The sequence below is a fragment of the Cucurbita moschata genome, unplaced genomic scaffold, assembly GCF_002738365.1.
Source record: "Cucurbita moschata cultivar Rifu unplaced genomic scaffold, Cmos_1.0 Cmo_Scf00023, whole genome shotgun sequence".
NCBI classification, from domain to species: Eukaryota; Viridiplantae; Streptophyta; class Magnoliopsida; order Cucurbitales; family Cucurbitaceae; genus Cucurbita; species Cucurbita moschata.
Window position 1 is genome coordinate 3565320 of NW_019268539.1, and position 18919 is coordinate 3584238.

Here is an 18919-nt window from a genome sequence, read left to right on the forward strand (position 1 = left end):
TAAAAAGAACACCACCGACCTAACCTATTTTTTATTTAAAGAAAAGATATTTCATTTAAAACTTTATTCCTCGCTCATTTAAAACTAAAAACTAAATAATAATAATAATAATAATAGTAAATAATAATGAATAATACAATAATTTTTGGTCTGAAATTCTGGTGTTTTTTTAATGAAGCAACCATTTTACCATACTATTTGTTTTTCATTCATTTTTTCTCTCAGAAAGAGAGGAGAAGAGAGAGAAAGTGAAGGGCAAGCAAACTGTTCTCTTCCACTTCTTGAAACCCTAGACCTCTCTTTCGATCTTCTCCATCAAACCCTACTGTTCTTCATTTCTTCCCCCTTTCTCCTCCATTTTTTCACCTTCATTTCTTCTCCGTTTCCTTCGCTATTCCCTAATCCAAATCACTTCCTCTGATTTCCGCGCCTAAATCAAACCCCTAATCTCCCTGTCTTCTTGCTCCCCAATCCAGGATTCGCCTCCACCGCCGAGTTCTTCTTTTGGTTGAATTTGAATTTACGAGCTTTGATTCGTTGAAGACATGTATAGGGATCGAGGAGGAGGAGGAGGAGGAGGAGGAGGGATTGGTGGTTCTTCGAAATCGGAGATCGTAGGTGGTACCTTGGATCGGAAGCGTATCAACGATGCTCTCGATAAGCACCTGGAGAAAACCTCTCCATCTACTTCAAGAGGTCTTCATAGTAAGGAGAAGGAGAGGGTCTCTGTGCCCTCGACTTCGGCTGGTAAACCGCAGCTTGATCATCGTTCTTCGTCTCTATCCAAGAATAAATGTTCCGATGGTTAGTGTTGTTTTCTTCTTTTCTTGTTAGTTTTGTATTGTTTTTGAGTTGTTAATTCGTGTGTTCTTCAGATGAATTTTGGCTATACGCTTGGAAATTTTGGAAAGCTTTAAGCTCTAATTTTGTTTTAGTCTTGATCTGAGTCGTTTAATGTCTCTGTTCTGTGTTTTGAAAACTGCACATTGAAATGAAATGAACCGGGAGTTGCATTTTGCTATATGAACGTTCTTACTTTTGATTTTTGCCATCGAGTGTTGTCCAATGATAGAGTGGTACTCGGCTTCTATGGCCGCATTTTTTCCTCCAGTGATATTATTGCTTCAGTTTGTCTTCTTCTTCTTCTTCTTCTTCGTCATTTTGTTTCTTTAGTTTTTTTGTATCTAACAAATTTTCATTAATGGCAGAGGAATCTGAAACAGACAGCGAAGAATCAGATGTCAGTGGTTCAGACGGAGATGATACATCATGGATTTCGTGGTTTTGCAATTTGAGGGGAAATGAATTCTTTTGTGAAGTTGACGACGAGTACATACAAGATGATTTCAATCTTTGTGGCTTGAGTAGTCAAGTTCCATACTACGACTATGCACTTGATCTCATTTTGGATGTTGAATCTTCTCACGGTGAGATTTTCTTGTCCCACGCTGAATTTTGTTTTCTTTTTTTGTTCTTCCTTTTGTGTTGTAAGAATGTATATCGCTGCCTCGTAGATCGGATGTCTTGGCTGAGTTTTCCATTGATCGATTTTTGGAAGACATTACAATCCATTTTTAGGAAGCCTAGTTCCTTTGAATGTATTTTCTTTACTAATTGGTTGATTTTTGAATCGTTAGTGAATTTCTTACTTATTTTTTCCTTGTTTCCTGCGTAGTTCAATAATCGTTAGCTAATTAGTCTTCCATTATAAACAGTGAGAAACTTTTTTTTAGTATACCCTTTTTTAACAGTATAAAGGGGGCCTAAGGACATATACCTTTCGACATATTAGCAAGCCGCCTCTTCCTTCTTTAGAAGAACAGTACTACTTCATAGTTCATACTTCCCATTTTTGTTCTTCTTTGTGCACGTCTTTTTTTCATTGACGTGCATTTTGCTGTTTCCCGTGATGTATTTGACCTATTTTCTGTGTATGGCTCTGCACAGGTGACATGTTCACCGAAGAACAGAATGAACTAGTTGAGTCGGCTGCTGAGATGCTGTATGGTCTTATTCATGTTAGATACATTCTAACTGGCAAAGGAATATCTGCAATGGTAATTTCTTATAAGGAAATCCTTAATTACTTATTTTCCCCCAATGTTTAAATTGCTAACTAGAAAAAATACAGCTGGAGAAGTATAAAAACTATGACTTTGGAAGGTGCCCAAGAGTGTACTGCTGTGGACAACCATGCCTTCCAGTGGGTCAGTCGGATATTCCTCGTTCGAGCACTGTAAAGATATACTGCCCAAAATGTGAAGACATATATTACCCTCGTTCAAAGTATCAAGGCAGTATCCTTTTTACAATCTATGATGTCTTGTCCTTCTGCCTACTTTTTCCCTTTCTGTTGTAACTTTATTCTCATATATAATTATTTTGATTCTTTGCTGCACGTCTGCATGCTTGTTATTGAATTCAAAGTGAAGCTTGACCTAACTTGTTTTTTTTTTTTTAACGAGATTGATTTTTGCCGTGCTTAATTTTGTTTTTTTTTTTTTTTTTCATAAAGCGTTTGTTAACTTCAATAATTTTGGTGTAATGCTAATGTTTTTCTTATTGCAAATTAAGATAATATTTGGTTATACTATTCTTCTAGTGTTTTTTTTTTTTTTTTCACAAGGATTCTTTTCTGTGATTAGAAGCCGAGTTCATGTTTTGAAAAGAAAATAATTGAGTCTCAATTTGATATATTGTTATGATCGACCGTTCAAGCAGTTTTAAAAGTTGGTTCATGGCTTGATAGTCTTTAGTTGGTGATGTGTAGACCATTAGTTAATAGTTAATATTTGTCTCTGTTCACATAAGCTGTCTAAAGGTTCAGATGATTCGTAAGTAGTACAGTAGAACCATTGCAAAGGATGTCCTACCTTGCTGCATGATTATAGTCGTTGCATTCTCAATTGATTCATACACGAAAGATGCTCGATCATGTTTGGTTCTACAATCTCATGAAGGGCATGCTTTTATTATTAATAGATAAACGATGGCCATTTGCCATGTTTCTTGGTTTATCGAGTGTGACGGTAATTCTGCAGTCAGTCTAAGATTCTCTGCAAGTTTTGCTTTTCTTGATATTTAGAGAATAAGGGTGGGTTTGGAATCATTTTGGGTGGGTGTCCAGTGCCTTCGGAAATTCTGTAATCACCGAAAATGCGTTTAGGAAGAGCACACAAGTAATGAATCTATCAAAAGTGCAGATGGAGTAGTGCCTTTCACTTGAATGTTGTTTTCTTCTAAAGTTGTCCCGATCCTTGATATGTGCTGTTTAGTTAGAGTTGTCATCTTGGATATTCAATTGGCTGTAGATATAAATGGATCATATTTATAAGTCCCCTTACGAAGGGGCTGGGTATGGACGTGTTTCCATTTTTTACTACATGCTAGTCTTTGGCTTCTCTATTTCAGTAATGGTTGTGGAATCAAGTGGTGGTTGATGCTCTGAATCAAGTTCTCTTATTCTTATTACCTTTGCATTTGAATGCTTGCTACATCAATCCTTTTATGAAACATTCATGCAATTGTTATTGCTTTGCTTGATGAAGTGTTAGTGCACACCTCTAGTTTCCTTCACTTGATCTAAGATATCGATGGAGCGTATTTTGGAACGACATTCCCGCACTTGTTTTTGATGACATACGGACACCTGAAGCCACAAAAAGCCACACAGGGCTATGTTCCCAGAGTTTTCGGGTTCAAGCTTCACAAAAAGCATGATTGAGTTGGAAAGCTAAGCTGCACGTTGGGTCGAGATCTTCGATATTCATCCATCTTCAGATTCTGCGCTGACTGGCGCAATACTCTTCTAATACCTTCGCAACGCGGTTGATATGTGCTTATTACTCCTCATGGTCCTCCTAACTATCAAGGTAAAAAGCAGTTGTTCAAAGTCTCAAAAAAGCATCATTAAAGAAAAAATGTTCACAAATGCAAAGTCGTCATAGTAGCTGAACATGTCTTCTTTTCTTCTTATTGTCGTTTCATGAATTAAAATGGCGTTTGTAAGTTTATTTCTCTTTATGGGTTGATAATCAAATTATTTGCTGTTAAGTCCTTGTACTTCGTTTTTTTTTTTTTTTTTTTTTTTTACTCCNGTTAGTCTTGTGCCCCTTACCCCACCATTTCTGAGTTGTAATAAGAATGCCATCTCTTCCTTGTAGACTGCTTAACAGATGTTTGGTTCATGGTTTTAGCAAAGTTTGAGCTTCTCAAATTCTGGTTTTTACTTTTATTTTTTTTAAAATAGGGTTTTTTTTTTCTTTGCACTTAATATTTGAATATTCCGAGTTATTTACATGTGTTCCATAGCCTTCCCTTTTGGTTTGATTTGATTATGATTTTTTTAATGTGATTAGTTTCTAGGTATTCTTTGATTATGAAGTTGAATTGCTTATGTATTGTCCATATATTATTTCTTTGGAGCTTTTTAGGATTATAATTATGAATGTAATCTCCTGTTCGATGGTTCTTTTGTTCAGTTTTGAAATAATTAAAATTGTTATTTATTTTTCAAGAACGTTTCGGGTCTAAATTGGTATCGGTTTGGTTTTTGAAAATTAAGCTTAAAAATATTACAAATGTTTAATATTAGGTATTAGAAAATAAATACAAATTCTGGGTCTTCTAATAGAAATTTGTGCATACTGGATTTGTCTTTGCAGAGACCATTTTTCAAAAGATGCAAATAATAAAACATTTCAAATAACAGAAATTATTTCTGTAAAAAAAAAAATAATAATAAATAAATAAATTCTCAATTTTGAGTAGTTTACTAAATTTGTTTCAATTTTATAAAAGTTTATTTCTATAAATAATTGGATTTATTTGATTTGTATATGTTAATCTTTTTAATTTCTTTTTGGAGAATTGATTCTTTTGATTATATTAAAATTGAATGGAAATAATTTTGGGAACCGACTGAATAAATAATTAAAAAAAAAAAAAAACTAATTATACGTATTTGATTTATTTGAATCTTGAATGTTCTAAAGTAGCTGTATTTTAGAATGCTCTTTGACTTTTTATTATTTCTGCATAAAGAAAATTTCATTATATTCTTCGCTGTAAAAAAAAAAAAAAAAAAAAAATCAAAGATAAATTTATTAATTAAAAAGAAAATTGACAGAAAACTGAAAATTGTAAAACATAAAAATTATTCTTTTTTAAGTTCGGGTTATAATAAAAACCAACTTTATAGTTCATAAATATTTGTATTAATTCGATAAATTTAAGATGGGTTTCATTCTCAAACATATCAAAGTCATTAAAATTAAGTGGTTGGTTCATTTACATCATTTAAATGGTTTGAAGATTTCAAAGGGTTGAAATTTTTTAGTCAAAATTGTGAGCTTAGTCATATATTGCATCAATTTCCCCATTTTATTAATTTATTAATTTAATATCATTTAAACAATTTAAAAAATGCCACCAATATACTCGTTAAATAATAATATATAAATTTCTCGTTAACAAAATTTGACTATGTTTTTAGTACATTAAGCAAACGATCAAATTGATTGAAACATTGGCGTTAAATTATGTATAGTTTAATAGTATGAGACCACCACTAAAACATATTGTCCATTTTAGCTCGTTACGTATCGTTGTCAGTCTGTGTTTACTAGGGAGAGATTTCCACATCCTTGGTGGGACCGCACATACTCACCCTCTTTCGGTTGCTGGCACACCACCCTATGTCTAACCATGATACCATTTGTAATAGCCTGTGCCCACCGCTAGTAGATATTGTCCCGTTACGTATCGTCGTTAGTCTCACGGTTTTAAAACGTATATGTTAGGGAGAAGTTTCCACGCACTCATAACGAAGGCTTTGTTTCCCTCTCCAACTACTAAGATTGCCGAAACCTCTTTCTAGTAGACGTGTTTCAAACCTTTGAGCCATATAACTATAAGTAACGAGACAGAGTCGATAATATCTGCTAGTAGTAGACTTGAGCAGTACTTCAAATAAATAAATAAATAAAATTATTGGTCCAATACGGGTCAATAATTACGAAGTATGTGTAATTTAATACGTACAAAAATTTAATTTCTTGAAAATATAATCTCGAGGAATATTCCATTAATTAATTAATAAGCTAAGAGACACCAAGACAATTAATTATTATATTTTTAATTAAAAAGATTGTAAAAATTAATTATTTAAATTTAAATATTAGATTTTATCATATAATAATAATTTTTGTGGTTAAAATTATATTAATAAAAATTAATTTTACCCGTATGAAAGAAATGATTCCATTCGAGGGCATAGACCCGTGCAGATAATTAATAACAAGGCATAGAAACAGGGGTATTATAGTAATTTAAAAGAAAGTAGGGGGTATTATAGTAATTTAAAAGAAAGTAGGGGGGTATTTTGGTAAAAGAGCAGGTTGCCTTCCTTAGCAGAATTGCTTTTTTGGGGTTTCGAATTGATCAAAATTGAATTGTACCATAAATTGTAAGCGAACACCGCTCCTTCTTTATTCCCTCTCGTTTCTCTCTCTATCTGGGTGCTTGGAGAACCGCACCATCGAGTTTTCTCCGCTGAATTCGAAGATTTTAACGCCAAACCATAAGCTTCTCGCAAGAACAAGAACAAGAGCAACAAGGATTTGAGTCTTGGATTTGAAGTTCAAGAGACTGAAGGTTTCGTCAGGGGAGAATTTGATTTTTTCTGATTTTGGTTTTTTTGATTTTCGATTTTGATTCTTGTTCTTGTTTTTGTTCGTTTGTTTCTTCCGATTGAGTTTACTTCTTATGTAATGCATCAGAAGAAATCGGAAGTTCAGATCGGAAAAGAAAGCAGCGGCGTCTCTTCCGATTTCAATCCGTCCCCTCCTCTTCTTTTCCCATCTTCAATCACAATTCATCAAAAACATCCGCCGCCGTCGTCGTCGTCGTCGCATAATCAATCCCACCGATCTTTTCTTTCTTTCACCACTCCTCAGATTCTAATCGAAACTCCTTCTCATCATGACCCAATTGCGCCATCGCCGTCGTCTTCTTCTTCGAATGCGCCTTATAAGAGACCTCTCTTGACCCATAATCACTCGTCTCTCACTAAATCCCCAACTCTCTACCGTCTTCCTTCCACTCCTCAATTCAATTCCCTCAACCCTTCCTTCTTCTCCGTCTCTTTGGCTGTTCGGAGTGCCGCTTTCCGTTTGCTCCGCCGCCTCAAGCAGCTTCGTCGGCTTCGTGTTCATTTACGGTTGATTCTTTTGTTTTCTCTTCCGTTTTTCTATTTCTTAGTTTCTCATCCAACTCATTTGTTTTTCCTTGATTTCCTCTCGGCTTTTGCGTTCTCTGCTGCTCTTTTGTTTTCTCTTAATCTCGCTCTTCCTCGGCTTCCCTCGATACGCTTGTTCCTCGCCCGCTCTTTCCCTGTTAAGCTCATTTCCTCGTCTTCAAATTCTAGAGCGCATCTTCCGGTTTTGTGGTCAATTGGGTCTCGATCAAAATCAGAGAAGAGATTGAATTCAGGCTGTTGGGTTCAGGTCTACAGCGATGGCGATGTTTATGAGGGGGAGTTTCATAAGGGGAAGTGTTCAGGCAGTGGAGTTTATTACTATTATATGAGTGGTAGATATGAAGGAGATTGGGTTGATGGGAAATACGATGGATATGGAGTTGAGACATGGGCTAGAGGAAGCCGGTACCGTGGGCAGTACCTGCTGGGGCTACGCCATGGTTTTGGGATGTATAGGTTTTACACTGGAGATGTTTATGCGGGAGAATGGTCCAATGGGCAGAGCCATGGACGTGGAGTTCATACTTGTGACGATGGAAGCCGATTCGTCGGGGAATTCAAATGGGGTGTCAAACATGGGCTTGGTCATTACCATTTCAGGTAGCTAAATGTGTTTTTATGAAGATTTCTAGCTAAAACTGCTGTTTTTCTTTTTGTTCTGTCATAACTGTTTATGAAATTATGCATTGCTGGTTAGGAATCACGACGCTCTACAATGTTATGATATTGTCCACTTTGAGCATAAGCTCTCATGGTTTTGTTTTTGATTTTCCCAAAATGCCTCGGGTCAATGGAGATGTATTCCCTACTTATAAACCCACGATCATTCCCTTAATTAGCCAATGTGGGACTCCCTCGAGGGGTTTGCTGTGGCTTTGATTTGCTAAAATCTATGCATTTGTTCTTTTAGATAGTTTGTCCAAAGATTGGTCATTGGCTGAATTACATTGACTCATTTGGTTTATTCTGTAAATCCTAGTTCTTTTAATAGTATTGAAGATTTTACTCGTTGAGCATAATCTTCCTGATGTTGTTGGATTGGATACCATTTCTTTTTCGCATCGGTATTATCTTTTTCGTAAAATTTCCCTTTTCATTTCGAATTGTTTTTGTAAAATTTCTAGAAACGGGGACACGTATGCTGGAGAATATTTTGCGGACAAAATGCACGGATTTGGGGTATATCAATTTGCTAATAATGGACACCGATATGAGGGAGCATGGCACGAAGGCAGACGTCAAGGACTCGGAATGTATACGTATAGAAATGGCGAAACTCAATCCGGTCACTGGCAGAATGGAGTTCTTGACATTCCTAGCACTCAAAACTCTACTTATCCTGTATCTGCTGTTGCAGTCTATCATTCCAAAGTACTGAATGCAGTGCAGGTAAAGTCCCTCTTATAGCTACATGAACGGTTTTGAGTCGTTGTGCGTCGTTCAGCTTTCTTCCATCGTTCTTTCAATGGAGATGGTTTTCTGATTGTTTGCTATTTGCATTGTCTACAGGAAGCAAGACGAGCAGCTCAGAAAGCCTACGATGTCGGTAAAGTGGACGAAAGGGTGAACCGGGCAGTAGCAGCGGCAAATAGAGCAGCCAATGCAGCTAGAGTAGCTGCAGTCAAAGCAGTACAAAAGCAAATGCAACGCGGCAGAAACAACGACAATACTTCAGTTGTTTGAGTCTCTGCAACAGCAGTTCATCAGGCGATAACTTCGTAGGAAGGTTCGTTCGATTTCTGCTCGGTTTCATTTTTTCTCACGCCGTACTATTTAGCTCATGCGTTAAGAGGAAGGATTTGATACGGGAAACCGAATAGGGGCCGAAATAGCTAGGATTTCTCTGCATTAACATTATCTAATGGGGAGAGAAAGAGAAGATAAAGTATTGATATGTAAACTAATTTTGCATTTTGTTCCATTTTTGTAAAGATGGAAGAAAGGAAGGTAAGATTATGTGAATGAAATTACTGATGGAAGTGTGGATGAAATTCTCATCCCCAAAGCCATGTTGTATTTGAATTTATTGGTCTTGTTCTTCTTCACTTCCATAAAATTGTCTATACGTAGCCAATAAAGTATATATATCTGCCACTTTGCTCGCAACTCGACCCATTATCTGTGCTGTCTGTGCTGTCGTATAATAATGGTTGGATAAATGTAGTGACTCAAACCTACGGCTATATACTGTCCTTTTTCGACTTTTCTTTTCGAGTTTCCTCTTAAAGTTTTTAAAACATGTCTGCTAGGGAGAGGTTTCTGCACCCTTGTAAAGAATGTTTCGTTCTCCTCCCCAATCAATGTGAGATCTCATAATCCACCCCCCTTCGAGTTGTTGGCACATCACTTAGTTTTCAGTTCTGGTATCATTTGTAATGGCCCAAGTCCACCGCTAGTAGATGTTGTCCTCTTAGAGGTTTCCCTTTTGGGCTTCCTCTAAGGTTTTAAAAATGACATGCTAGGGAGAGGTTTCTAATGTTTTGTTTTCCTCTCCAACCGATGTGGTCACCATAAATTTGCATTCTCCCTAATAACCGTTGATATAAACTTGAGGCGTTTTCTCCTATGTATCCATCGGTGCATAACTGTCAGCCGCATTATAGCAGTCTCCTTGGATAACCTCTCCAATCTAAGCCCGTGAACTTAGTCTTGATTTGATGTCCACTTGATTGGATTTCTTTTTTCATTTCGCCCTATTTATATTTGCTTAGGACAAGTCCAAACTGAAAAAACTAACCAAGCTGAATCGAATCAGGTTCATCGGTTTGAACTATGTTCATCAATTAGGTTTGTTCATCGGTTTGAACTATGTTCATCAATTAGGTTTTTTGGCCCGAACAATGGTCATCGGTTAGTTTTTTTCTGGGTTTGGATGGTTTAGCTTGTAAAAGCTTGGTTTTGGAATCTGTTTTTTTCTTTTCTTGAAAAAAAAAAGGTTGTTGGGCAGGACACTCTGTTGCTGTCAACTAATAACTGTTTTATATATGGTAAAGATAATGTGACTTGTGAAGGATGAAGTAATTAACCGTTAGTAGTTGAGAATTTATTCACGGATCTTCTACTGCATTAAATTAAAAATGGGTAAATTTAACGTAATTAATAATTTATATAAAAATGCCAATTTTGTAAGCTAATGATAATAATTTATATAAAATTTGTTCGATATAATAAATTAGTTGTTGTTTTTTAAATTAATATTTATAAAATCATGGGTTTAAATTAATAAGATCAGTTTAAGAAATTTGTAATATTTGTAATTATGAATAATAAAATCTATTTACAAACATTATTAATTTAGAAGTTTAATTAAATTATGAATTTTATGTTATTGTAGAAAAGGATTTAAAAAAAAAAAAAAAGCATGATTTTTCTTGTTGCTTTGCCTTCAAACTTAACTTCCAAGTAATCTCTAAATCATTTTGAAAGTATTGTCTTAATTCTATCATTTAAATTAAACTAATCTAAAAAATAAATGACATTCGTAAATTAATTAATAATTAATTAAGGAATGTCTTATATTAAATTATGTTTATGTTGTAATTAATTTTTGTTATTACTAATTTTAAGTTTTTTTTGTATATTAATTATTAAATCATAAAACGCAAAACTCGTGAAATTTATTTTCAAAAATGATAAAAATAACAAAAAAAATGAAAATTATACAATTTAGAGAAATAACTCGATCTTTATGAATCTCTAGAATAAATTCATAAAAGATTTAGGGATAAAAATATAATATTCTGAAAGATAAGGACCAAATGAAAATTATACAATTTAATGAGATAAAATAAATATGGGCCTATTGGGCCTATTGGGCTTTCATTTCTAGGTTCCATTTTGCCACACGTATAAAAGCAGCAAACCACCATAACCTTTGTTCAGCCGCGCAGGGAAGTGTTGAACATTTATAGGGTTTCTGCTCTCTCCTGCTAATTCGACAAAATGGTAATCCCATTGCCTGCTTCTCATATTTTGGTTTATATGTTTTTATTCATGTTTGTAATTCGAGAATCCCTTGAGATTGTTTTCGTATATTCGTAAGTCGAAATTGATTAGGTATTTCGTAATGACATCTTTTTGACATTTAACGATGTATTTTTGTTGAGCGATCGAGTTATTGTCTCTCTGTTAATTTACCGGGGAATTTGAAGAGATTAGGTTAATGTAAGATTTCATGAACGTGGTTAATGATTTCGATACTTTTCGTGTTTTATCGGTGTTCTGAATAAGAATGCAGTATCGTTGTTTAGATGTTTGTGTCCGGCATTATTGTGATATTCAGGATATGAGATATGAAGCTTCGGCGAGTAGAATATTGTTATTTTTAATGCATACGAACTTAGCTATTTGATATAGAATAGCATTCTTTTGCAAGTTCTGTTTGGAAATCCAACAAGATCAACTCCGTCCTACATTTTGAATTTTTTTTTGGTATAGTTTTACTTTGTAATAAAATTTAAACTAATTGCAATAATCTTTTCAATTCATTTAGTTATTGCTGGTTGTTAGGTAGGGAAGATGAATGAGATAATTATGCTGAGTTTAGAATCTATCTGTAAGACAATTGCTTATTCTCCTTTCGAACCAGATGCCAAAGATTGATTGTTAACTTTGTATAGCTACGCTAAATGCCATAACAAGCATAGCTTAATTGACACAAAGTATGTATTTTTTTACCGAAAGGTCTGAGGTTTAAATTTTCCGCTCACGTTGTACTAAAAAAACATTGGCTAGTTAATCAGGGTGTTGGCCGATGTTTTGAATTTTTTCATTTTGATGTCTTTAACTCTTAATTTGGTACATAAAAGTCTCGCCTTAAAATTCTTTCCATCTTTTTTATCAATTCTTCTTTTTGTTCATGATGGTTGGATGCATGACTCTCCCATCTTTTTATGATGTTGTAGACAAAGAGAACCAAGAAGGCTGGGATCGTTGGCAAGTATGGTATGTGCTACTGTCGTTCTTTGTTCCCAAGATATGATTGAATGGAAAAATTTAGGAAGTGGGAATATGTATAGGATTTAATGACTTAGATAAAAATCTTTATGGAGGAGAATATTCTGATGTTTGCTCTGATAGATATATACTTCTTAACTGGTCTGGAATTTATGTCATTGTTCATCAAGCATTTTTGTTGTCTGCTAGCTGAGAACTTCCCCCATCCCCACTCTCACACCAAAAAAAATGCGAAACTATAAAAAACAACTTTACCCATTGTCTTAAAAACACCTTTAGTTTTTCAAAAGTTTATATGTCACTAAACCTTTCATAACTACCCTTAGAGTAGATTTTAGATGGATATTGGGACCTGGAACAATGTAGCATGACCCTAGAATTGTGTAGCGATTCAAATTTTCTTATTACACCATTTCAGGTTTCAATTTTCGTACTGAAATGCTGAAGGATTTTTACTACTTTCTTGATTGCAGGTACTCGTTATGGTGCTAGTTTGAGGAAGCAAATTAAGAAGATGGAAGTAAGTCAGCACAGCAAGTACTTCTGCGAGTTTTGCGGAAAGGTACAACAGCGTTAAAACCTTCTCTATATGACTCTGAGTCCCCTGCTGTTATGATAACTAAAAGCTTATATGAAGCTATGGATATGAAATACTTGAGCAATATTCGTGTATCCTTTCAGTATGCTGTGAAGAGAAAGGCTGTCGGAATATGGGGTTGCAAAGATTGTGGTAAAGTGAAAGCAGGAGGCGCTTACACGTTGAAGTAAGCATATCTGAATCGCTCTCTCAATATTTTTCCCATCATATTCTTCAATGTTTTAATTATGTTTGTGAATGACAGTACTGCTAGTGCCGTCACTGTGAGGAGTACCATTAGAAGGTTGAGGGAGCAGACGGAGAGCTAAATCCAATCCTAAATATATCATTCTATCTATCTATGAGATCGCACGGAGTAATGTTGTTGAGGTTCTCGAGTTGTTTTTAATTTCCATATATTTTTGCCGAATTTGTATCTTCTATCTTCAAACAGAAGTTGAGAAATGAATCAGTTTGTGGAATCTTGATTTGATGATAATGAATGTGGGATATTTGTTTTAAAATTTGAATTTTAGTTTATTAGTATTATAAGCTAGAAATTCTCCATATAATATTGAAACTGAAATGGTTGTTATTCATGTAGTGTTATGATCATTTAGTCCTTGTTGCAGAATCCTCCGGTCGTCAATTCTGGGGGCCTATTAATTGGTTTAAAATTATACTTTCTGAAGACTTGTCTAGCAGGTACAATTTCTCAATTTGATTCAATTTTGAATTGATTTTGTTGTATTTTCTTTTGAATTTGATGAGATTTTAGTTTTGATCTAAAAAAAATGAACAAACTTGATGAATGGGTCGAGTGAAGTTGGGTTTGTGAACCAAAGAACCTTTCTAGACTCGATTCAATTCAACCTGTGTACACTTCTTACGTCTCCTCTTATTATATTATTATTATTCCTTTCCCATATCTGTCTCATCTCCCCCTCAATTTATTTTATTACCGTACCCTCTCCCATTTTTTCGTCTATATAATTTCAATTTTTTTTTTAATAATTTTATTTAGATTATGTGTTTTTCTTGTTATTTAATTTATTAGGCTTGGTAAAAAAAAACCTAAATTCTATTGAAATTTGTAAATTTATTGACGTTTTTATGTTCTTTTATGTTTAAATTTGTACGTCAAGGTAAAAATTTGAAATATTTGCCTATTGGAGTCCGAATTTTAGTATTAAGTTTAGAGGGTAAATTGATAGAATGTAATAATTTTGAGGGTAAATATTAAGATTTTGGTAAAATTTAAATGTATTTATTTATATTATTAGGAAAGAGAAAAAAAGGGGGTGGGAAAGGGTAACAAAACAGTTGCATTTTGGTAATGGGTTAGTTTGGATTGGCTGATTGCATGGACTAACCCATTGTGGGCCCCACTTAATGATTTCTTTTTTTAAATAAAATTAAAAAAAAAAAAAACTATTTGTTATTTTCTACCAGCAACTGCACCGCCCCCACCTTTGCTCGTACTTCCTTTTTCATATTTCCACATTTACCCCTTACCACCTCAATTAATCCCTTCGGTGTTTTTACAATATCTAATCTTTTCATTAATACATTCTTAAACTAGTTAAATTGTGTTAAGGTTTATTTTGTTGATAAAACAAAAAAAAAAAAAAAAATCACTTGGAAGCAGCCTTATTAAGTTCACGTTAGAGGGTACAATAGTAATTTTACATATTGTCTTCAAAAAATATTTAGCTCAATTGAACTGACGGAAGATTCTTATGTATCTATGGTTTACTTCCTCGTTTGAAGTTGTTTTAAAAGTGAACTATCACACAAACAAGTACAAGTAATTCTAGTATGTTTTAGAAGATCAAGCAACATAGAATTGGTCAAATAAACACATTGAAATTTTAATGATTGAGCCACCAAAAAGCAAATACATTTTGTTGGTATAGATAGTAATTATAAATTTCTTTAAGTATTTCTTAATTATTTAGAACGAGTCATTTATTAAGAAAAAAAATATATTATTCTTAAAAAAAAAAAAAAAAGAGTGAATGGCATAATGGTAATTAAAGTGGAAAAAGCGAGGGAAAAGAGAAAGAAAAGGGAAGGGGTAGAGTAACAGTACAGATCACGCAGCTATGTATCAGAAAAAATACGGAGATTATGAGTGGGCCCCACACCTACTGGAATCTCTCTCTCTCTAACAAACTCTCTCTCTCTTTCTAACGACACTCAGTTTTCCTTACAAAACAAGCAACCATTCCCACTTCCTTCTTCTTCTTCTTCTTCTTCTTCTTCTTCTTCTTCTTCTTCTTGATCTTTCAAACTCTCTCTCATGATCTTTACAGTCAGCTTCCATGGAGGAAACAACGCTGAGTGAACCTTCTTCAAGCTTCTTCTTCTTCTTCTTCTTCTTCTTCTTCTTCAGATTTGTGATCGGCTGATGTGAATCGAAGACCTCCATTCCATAGCTTTCTTTTCTGTTTTGCTTCAGAGAAAATAGGTTATGGTTTTTCTTTCTTTTCTGGTTTCGTCTTTTTTAGAGGCCTTTTCTTTTCTCTGACATCTTTGTTTCTTTCCTTTTTCTAACATTTGCTTTAATGCCGGAATCACAGTTTTCGTACGACAAAAATGTATGAAGAAACTGCCTGTTCCGATCCCAATTCCATGTCAGCTGAACCTACACCACCTGTTGTACCAGATGCTTCTCAAAATGGCTTTCCTCAAACAATGGCGCATATTCCCGCTTTGCCTTCGTTTCCTCCTCCTCCTCCACTCATAGTCGCCGGTGGTCAAGACACCCATGCCAATTTTGATGACAATAATCTCAATCTTTCCATGGAGGAGATTTCTTACCACCACCACCACCGCAGCGGCGGCGGCGGCGACGCCATGGAACTCGAGTTTCAGCAGCAGGGGGTGGGGTTTGATAACTGTAACATGAACCCTAGTTTTGGTCAAGAAGTAAGTTCTGATTCGAATCGGATGGTTTGTCTTGATCAATCCGCTTGGGTTGGGTCGCAAATTCAAGAAATGGGGTTTAATCACCATCTGATTCAATCTCAAGATCATCAGTTTTCAGATTCCGCCATGGCGGCTGCCTATACTCAAGCTCCGGACCTCTTAAACTTCTTCAACATGCCAGCTGCTAGATGCTCCAACAACTCTTCCATCTCCTTCTCCAACAACACCATCTCCAACCTCCACTCCTCCGCCATGGGGGGGTTTCTTGCAGACCTTCCCGCCGGCGACGGTAGCAACCCATCATCGACTTCGCTTTCAATACTCTACGACCCTCTGTTCCACCTGAATCTGCCACCACAGCCGCCGCTGTTCAGGGAGCTGTTTCACTCTCTTCCTCATGGATACGGTCTGCCGGCGGCTAGCTCCAGAGGTCGGGGAGGGAGTCTGTTCCCGGAGGGGGAGATAATGGAGAGAGAAGGAACTGCCGGAGTTTATGAAGACGGCGATGGAAGTGGAGTTTTGGAGTTCAGTAGGGATATGGCGGATTGCATTGGAAAAGGGAGAGATGGGAAAATGACCAAACATTTTGCCACTGAACGCCAAAGAAGAGTTCAATTGAATGACAAATATAAAGCTCTCAGGAGTTTGGTTCCAAGCCCTACTAAGGTTTTTCCATCTCCCATTAACTTCGATTTCCTTTCTGGGTATGGCTGAATCAAGCTGTTTTAATTCTTGAACTGCCATTATTATGATTATGATTATGATTATCCTTCTTTGATCTTGAACTAAAAACTTGTAGACTGTTCTTGAGTATACTATTTTTGGACTTTAATTTGATTTCTGGGTGTGGCTTAATCAAGCTTTATCTCTCTAATCCGCCATTAATGTTCCTTCCTTGAATCTTAAACAACAATCTAGACTGAAGATTCACTGTTTTATTGAAAATTCCTTTCTGGGTATTGATAAAATCGAGCTCTCTCTTCCTCTCTCTCTCTTTAACCTACCATTTTTGTTGTTGTTGGATCTTAAACCAAACACCAGACTGATAGGGCATCAATTGTGGGAGACGCCATAAATTACATAAAAGAGCTTCTGAGAGAAGTGAAGGAGCTGAAACTACTGGTGGAGAAGAAGAGATGCAGCAGAGAGAGGAGCAAGAGGCACCGGACGGCGGAGGAAGACGGCGGCGCATGGGATGTGGAGAGCTCAAATGCAAAGACAGGTGCTGTGGGAGATGGCGGTGAGGATCAAAGCTACAACTTGAGGAGCTCATGGCTGCAGAGAAAGACCAAAGACACTGAAGTTGATGTGAGAATTGTTGACGATGAAGTCACCATAAAGCTTGTGCAGCGCAAACTCAACTGCTTGTTGCTTGTCTCTAAATTGCTTGACGATCTTCAGCTTGATCTTCACCATGTCGCCGGCGGCCACATTGGCGATTACTACAGCTTCTTGTTCAATACCAAGGTTCGTCCCAAACCAAAACTTTTTCCTTTTCTTCCGGTTCATTTTTTGAATGACATTTCATAAACGTCTTAAAATTGACTTTAAAGTAGAAATTGACTTCAAAGTAGAAATCCGTTAGATGTTGGACGATAAATTGGGTCATGAAGTGGTCTACTGATGAACAATGCCACCCGATTTCGATTTCAAATTATCTGATTTTAATATTCATCTAACATTCTATTAGATTTGTTCCTGGGTATTAGTTTTTGAGATTTTTGTGAAGATTATTACTTATGAATATTTTTAAAACAACCCTGATTTATTTTAGTTATTCCTAATTGAGGGAGTAAATAATAATAATAATAATAATGTAAAAGTGTTTGGAATTGATCAGATATATGAAGGTTCATCAGTGTATGCAAGTGCCATAGCCAACAAGGTTATGGAGGCAGTGGACAGACAGTACAACAACACCAACAACACCGCCAACACATCCATCACTCCACACACCAATACCTATTAATTAGTGTTCTTCTTCTTCTCATCAAACCCTAAACCCTAAACCCTAATTGTTTTCTAATTTCTAATCTTAATTAGTTTCTATTACTTAATACAGTTGGTCCCACTACCACTTATCTCTAATAAAGCTTCTCTTTATTTCAACAGTTCTGGTTTTTTTTAGTTCATCATCTATACACTATACACATGAGGTGAGAGAATTGAATCTAATTTATGCAATAATAAAGTCTTTGTTCTGTTTTTGTTTGTCAATAAGCTTATTAAGCTTCTAGATAACTTATGATTTGTAAATAGATTACTTAAAATCATTATACGACTAATGCTTTGTTATTTAGATATAGATAACGAGAATATTTTTTCAAAGAAAAACAGACGTAATTACATGTTCCCGCTGAAGAATGGTATGTGCCTCAAGACTTTGCAAGTCTTGATCAAAGCAAACATGCTCTGGTAACATCTAATACCCGAATATATTACTCAATATGTTTTGGAGCGATTAAACTTCAGTTAGATTGAGACATTTTTTAGATCAAATCTACGCTATAAAATATTGGGTTGGGCTCGGTTCTCTCTTCCTTTACCCTTTGTTACGTCTGTTTGATTGCATCAACCAAAATTTTCACAAGACACAGTTATGCTTCAATACTTCAGCCTTAACAGAGAGATTCTCGACCAAGTCTCAAATTCATGTCCCAATCAGACTGAATGGGTCAAAAGAACATGTCTACAATTGTATCATCCATCTAGAAAGCGAATAATTCTTTTAACTAAAAAACTTGCTCGAATAGCCCAACGTACCCGGATTCCTCGTGGTAGAATACGTACACATATCACAGTAATTCTTTTATACCTGAAACACAAGAGTCCAATGCTCATTTCAAAGGTTCATACCTGAACTCATTCATTTTTCATACAAAATATATAATAACAGCAAATACATAGTTCTTAGTTTTCCTCATTTTCCAACATTCCCATGTCATATTCTCCAAATAACAACAATTGTGTTCATTCATTCCATCGCAGTAGCTTTCTGAATTCAACCGGTGGGATTAGAGGATTCAAACTTCTGACCTCTTGGTCGAGAGGATATAACTAAACCAATTAAACTATCCTCATATAGGCACTCCACTGTGATAACAAAATCAAACAAAAAAAATAGTCTCTCATGTTTTTACATCCATGTCTCTCCTCTCTCCCCCAAAAAAGGAAAAAAAAAAAAAAAAAAAAAAAAA

At 35.3% G+C, this 18919-nt stretch overlaps 5 protein-coding genes across 7 annotated transcripts in view; 4 read left to right on the forward strand and 1 right to left on the reverse strand.

Annotated features, from left to right (window-relative positions):
• The first annotated feature begins 202 nt into the window (after positions 1–202).
• LOC111460291 (putative casein kinase II subunit beta-4) lies at positions 203–4216 on the forward strand. The gene is made up of 5 exons (XM_023103491.1): positions 203–804; positions 1209–1427; positions 1948–2057; positions 2132–2297; positions 3588–4216. The coding sequence occupies exons 1-5, from the start codon at positions 546–548 to the stop codon at positions 3722–3724; spliced, it is 891 nt and encodes a 296-aa protein (XP_022959259.1). The 5' UTR covers positions 203–545; the 3' UTR covers positions 3725–4216.
• A 2244-nt stretch (positions 4217–6460) lies between these two features.
• Positions 6461–9301, forward strand: LOC111460338. Its single transcript, XM_023103567.1, has 3 exons — positions 6461–7858; positions 8383–8647; positions 8768–9301. Exons 1-3 carry the CDS (start codon positions 6771–6773, stop codon positions 8939–8941), a joined length of 1527 nt encoding a protein of 508 aa, XP_022959335.1. The 5' UTR covers positions 6461–6770; the 3' UTR covers positions 8942–9301.
• Positions 9302–11112: 1811 nt separating this feature from the next.
• On the forward strand, positions 11113–13316 carry LOC111459972 (60S ribosomal protein L37a). The gene is made up of 5 exons (XM_023103047.1): positions 11113–11203; positions 12163–12202; positions 12688–12776; positions 12896–12978; positions 13057–13316. The coding sequence occupies exons 1-5, from the start codon at positions 11201–11203 to the stop codon at positions 13118–13120; spliced, it is 279 nt and encodes a 92-aa protein (XP_022958815.1). The 5' UTR covers positions 11113–11200; the 3' UTR covers positions 13121–13316.
• Positions 13317–14882: 1566 nt separating this feature from the next.
• On the forward strand, positions 14883–17831 carry LOC111459937 (transcription factor bHLH91-like). Of its 2 annotated transcripts, none has more exons than XM_023102988.1 (4): positions 14883–15261; positions 15374–16388; positions 16764–17189; positions 17563–17831. In XM_023102988.1, exons 2-4 carry the CDS (start codon positions 15390–15392, stop codon positions 17689–17691), a joined length of 1554 nt encoding a protein of 517 aa, XP_022958756.1. In that variant the 5' UTR covers positions 14883–15261; positions 15374–15389; the 3' UTR covers positions 17692–17831. The 2 variants fall into 2 exon arrangements, with proteins under 2 accessions (XP_022958756.1, XP_022958755.1); XM_023102987.1 differs by having other exon boundaries at positions 14884–15257.
• A 502-nt stretch (positions 17832–18333) lies between these two features.
• The window catches only part of LOC111460046, a 2895-nt gene continuing 2309 nt past the window's right edge, over positions 18334–18919 (reverse strand). The window contains exon 3 of one of the 2 annotated variants that reach the window (XR_002713363.1): positions 18334–18537. The gene's annotated coding sequence lies outside the window, so the exon portion shown is untranslated. The remainder of the gene's footprint in view (positions 18538–18919) is intronic. The other variant, XM_023103128.1, reaches the window with a different exon arrangement.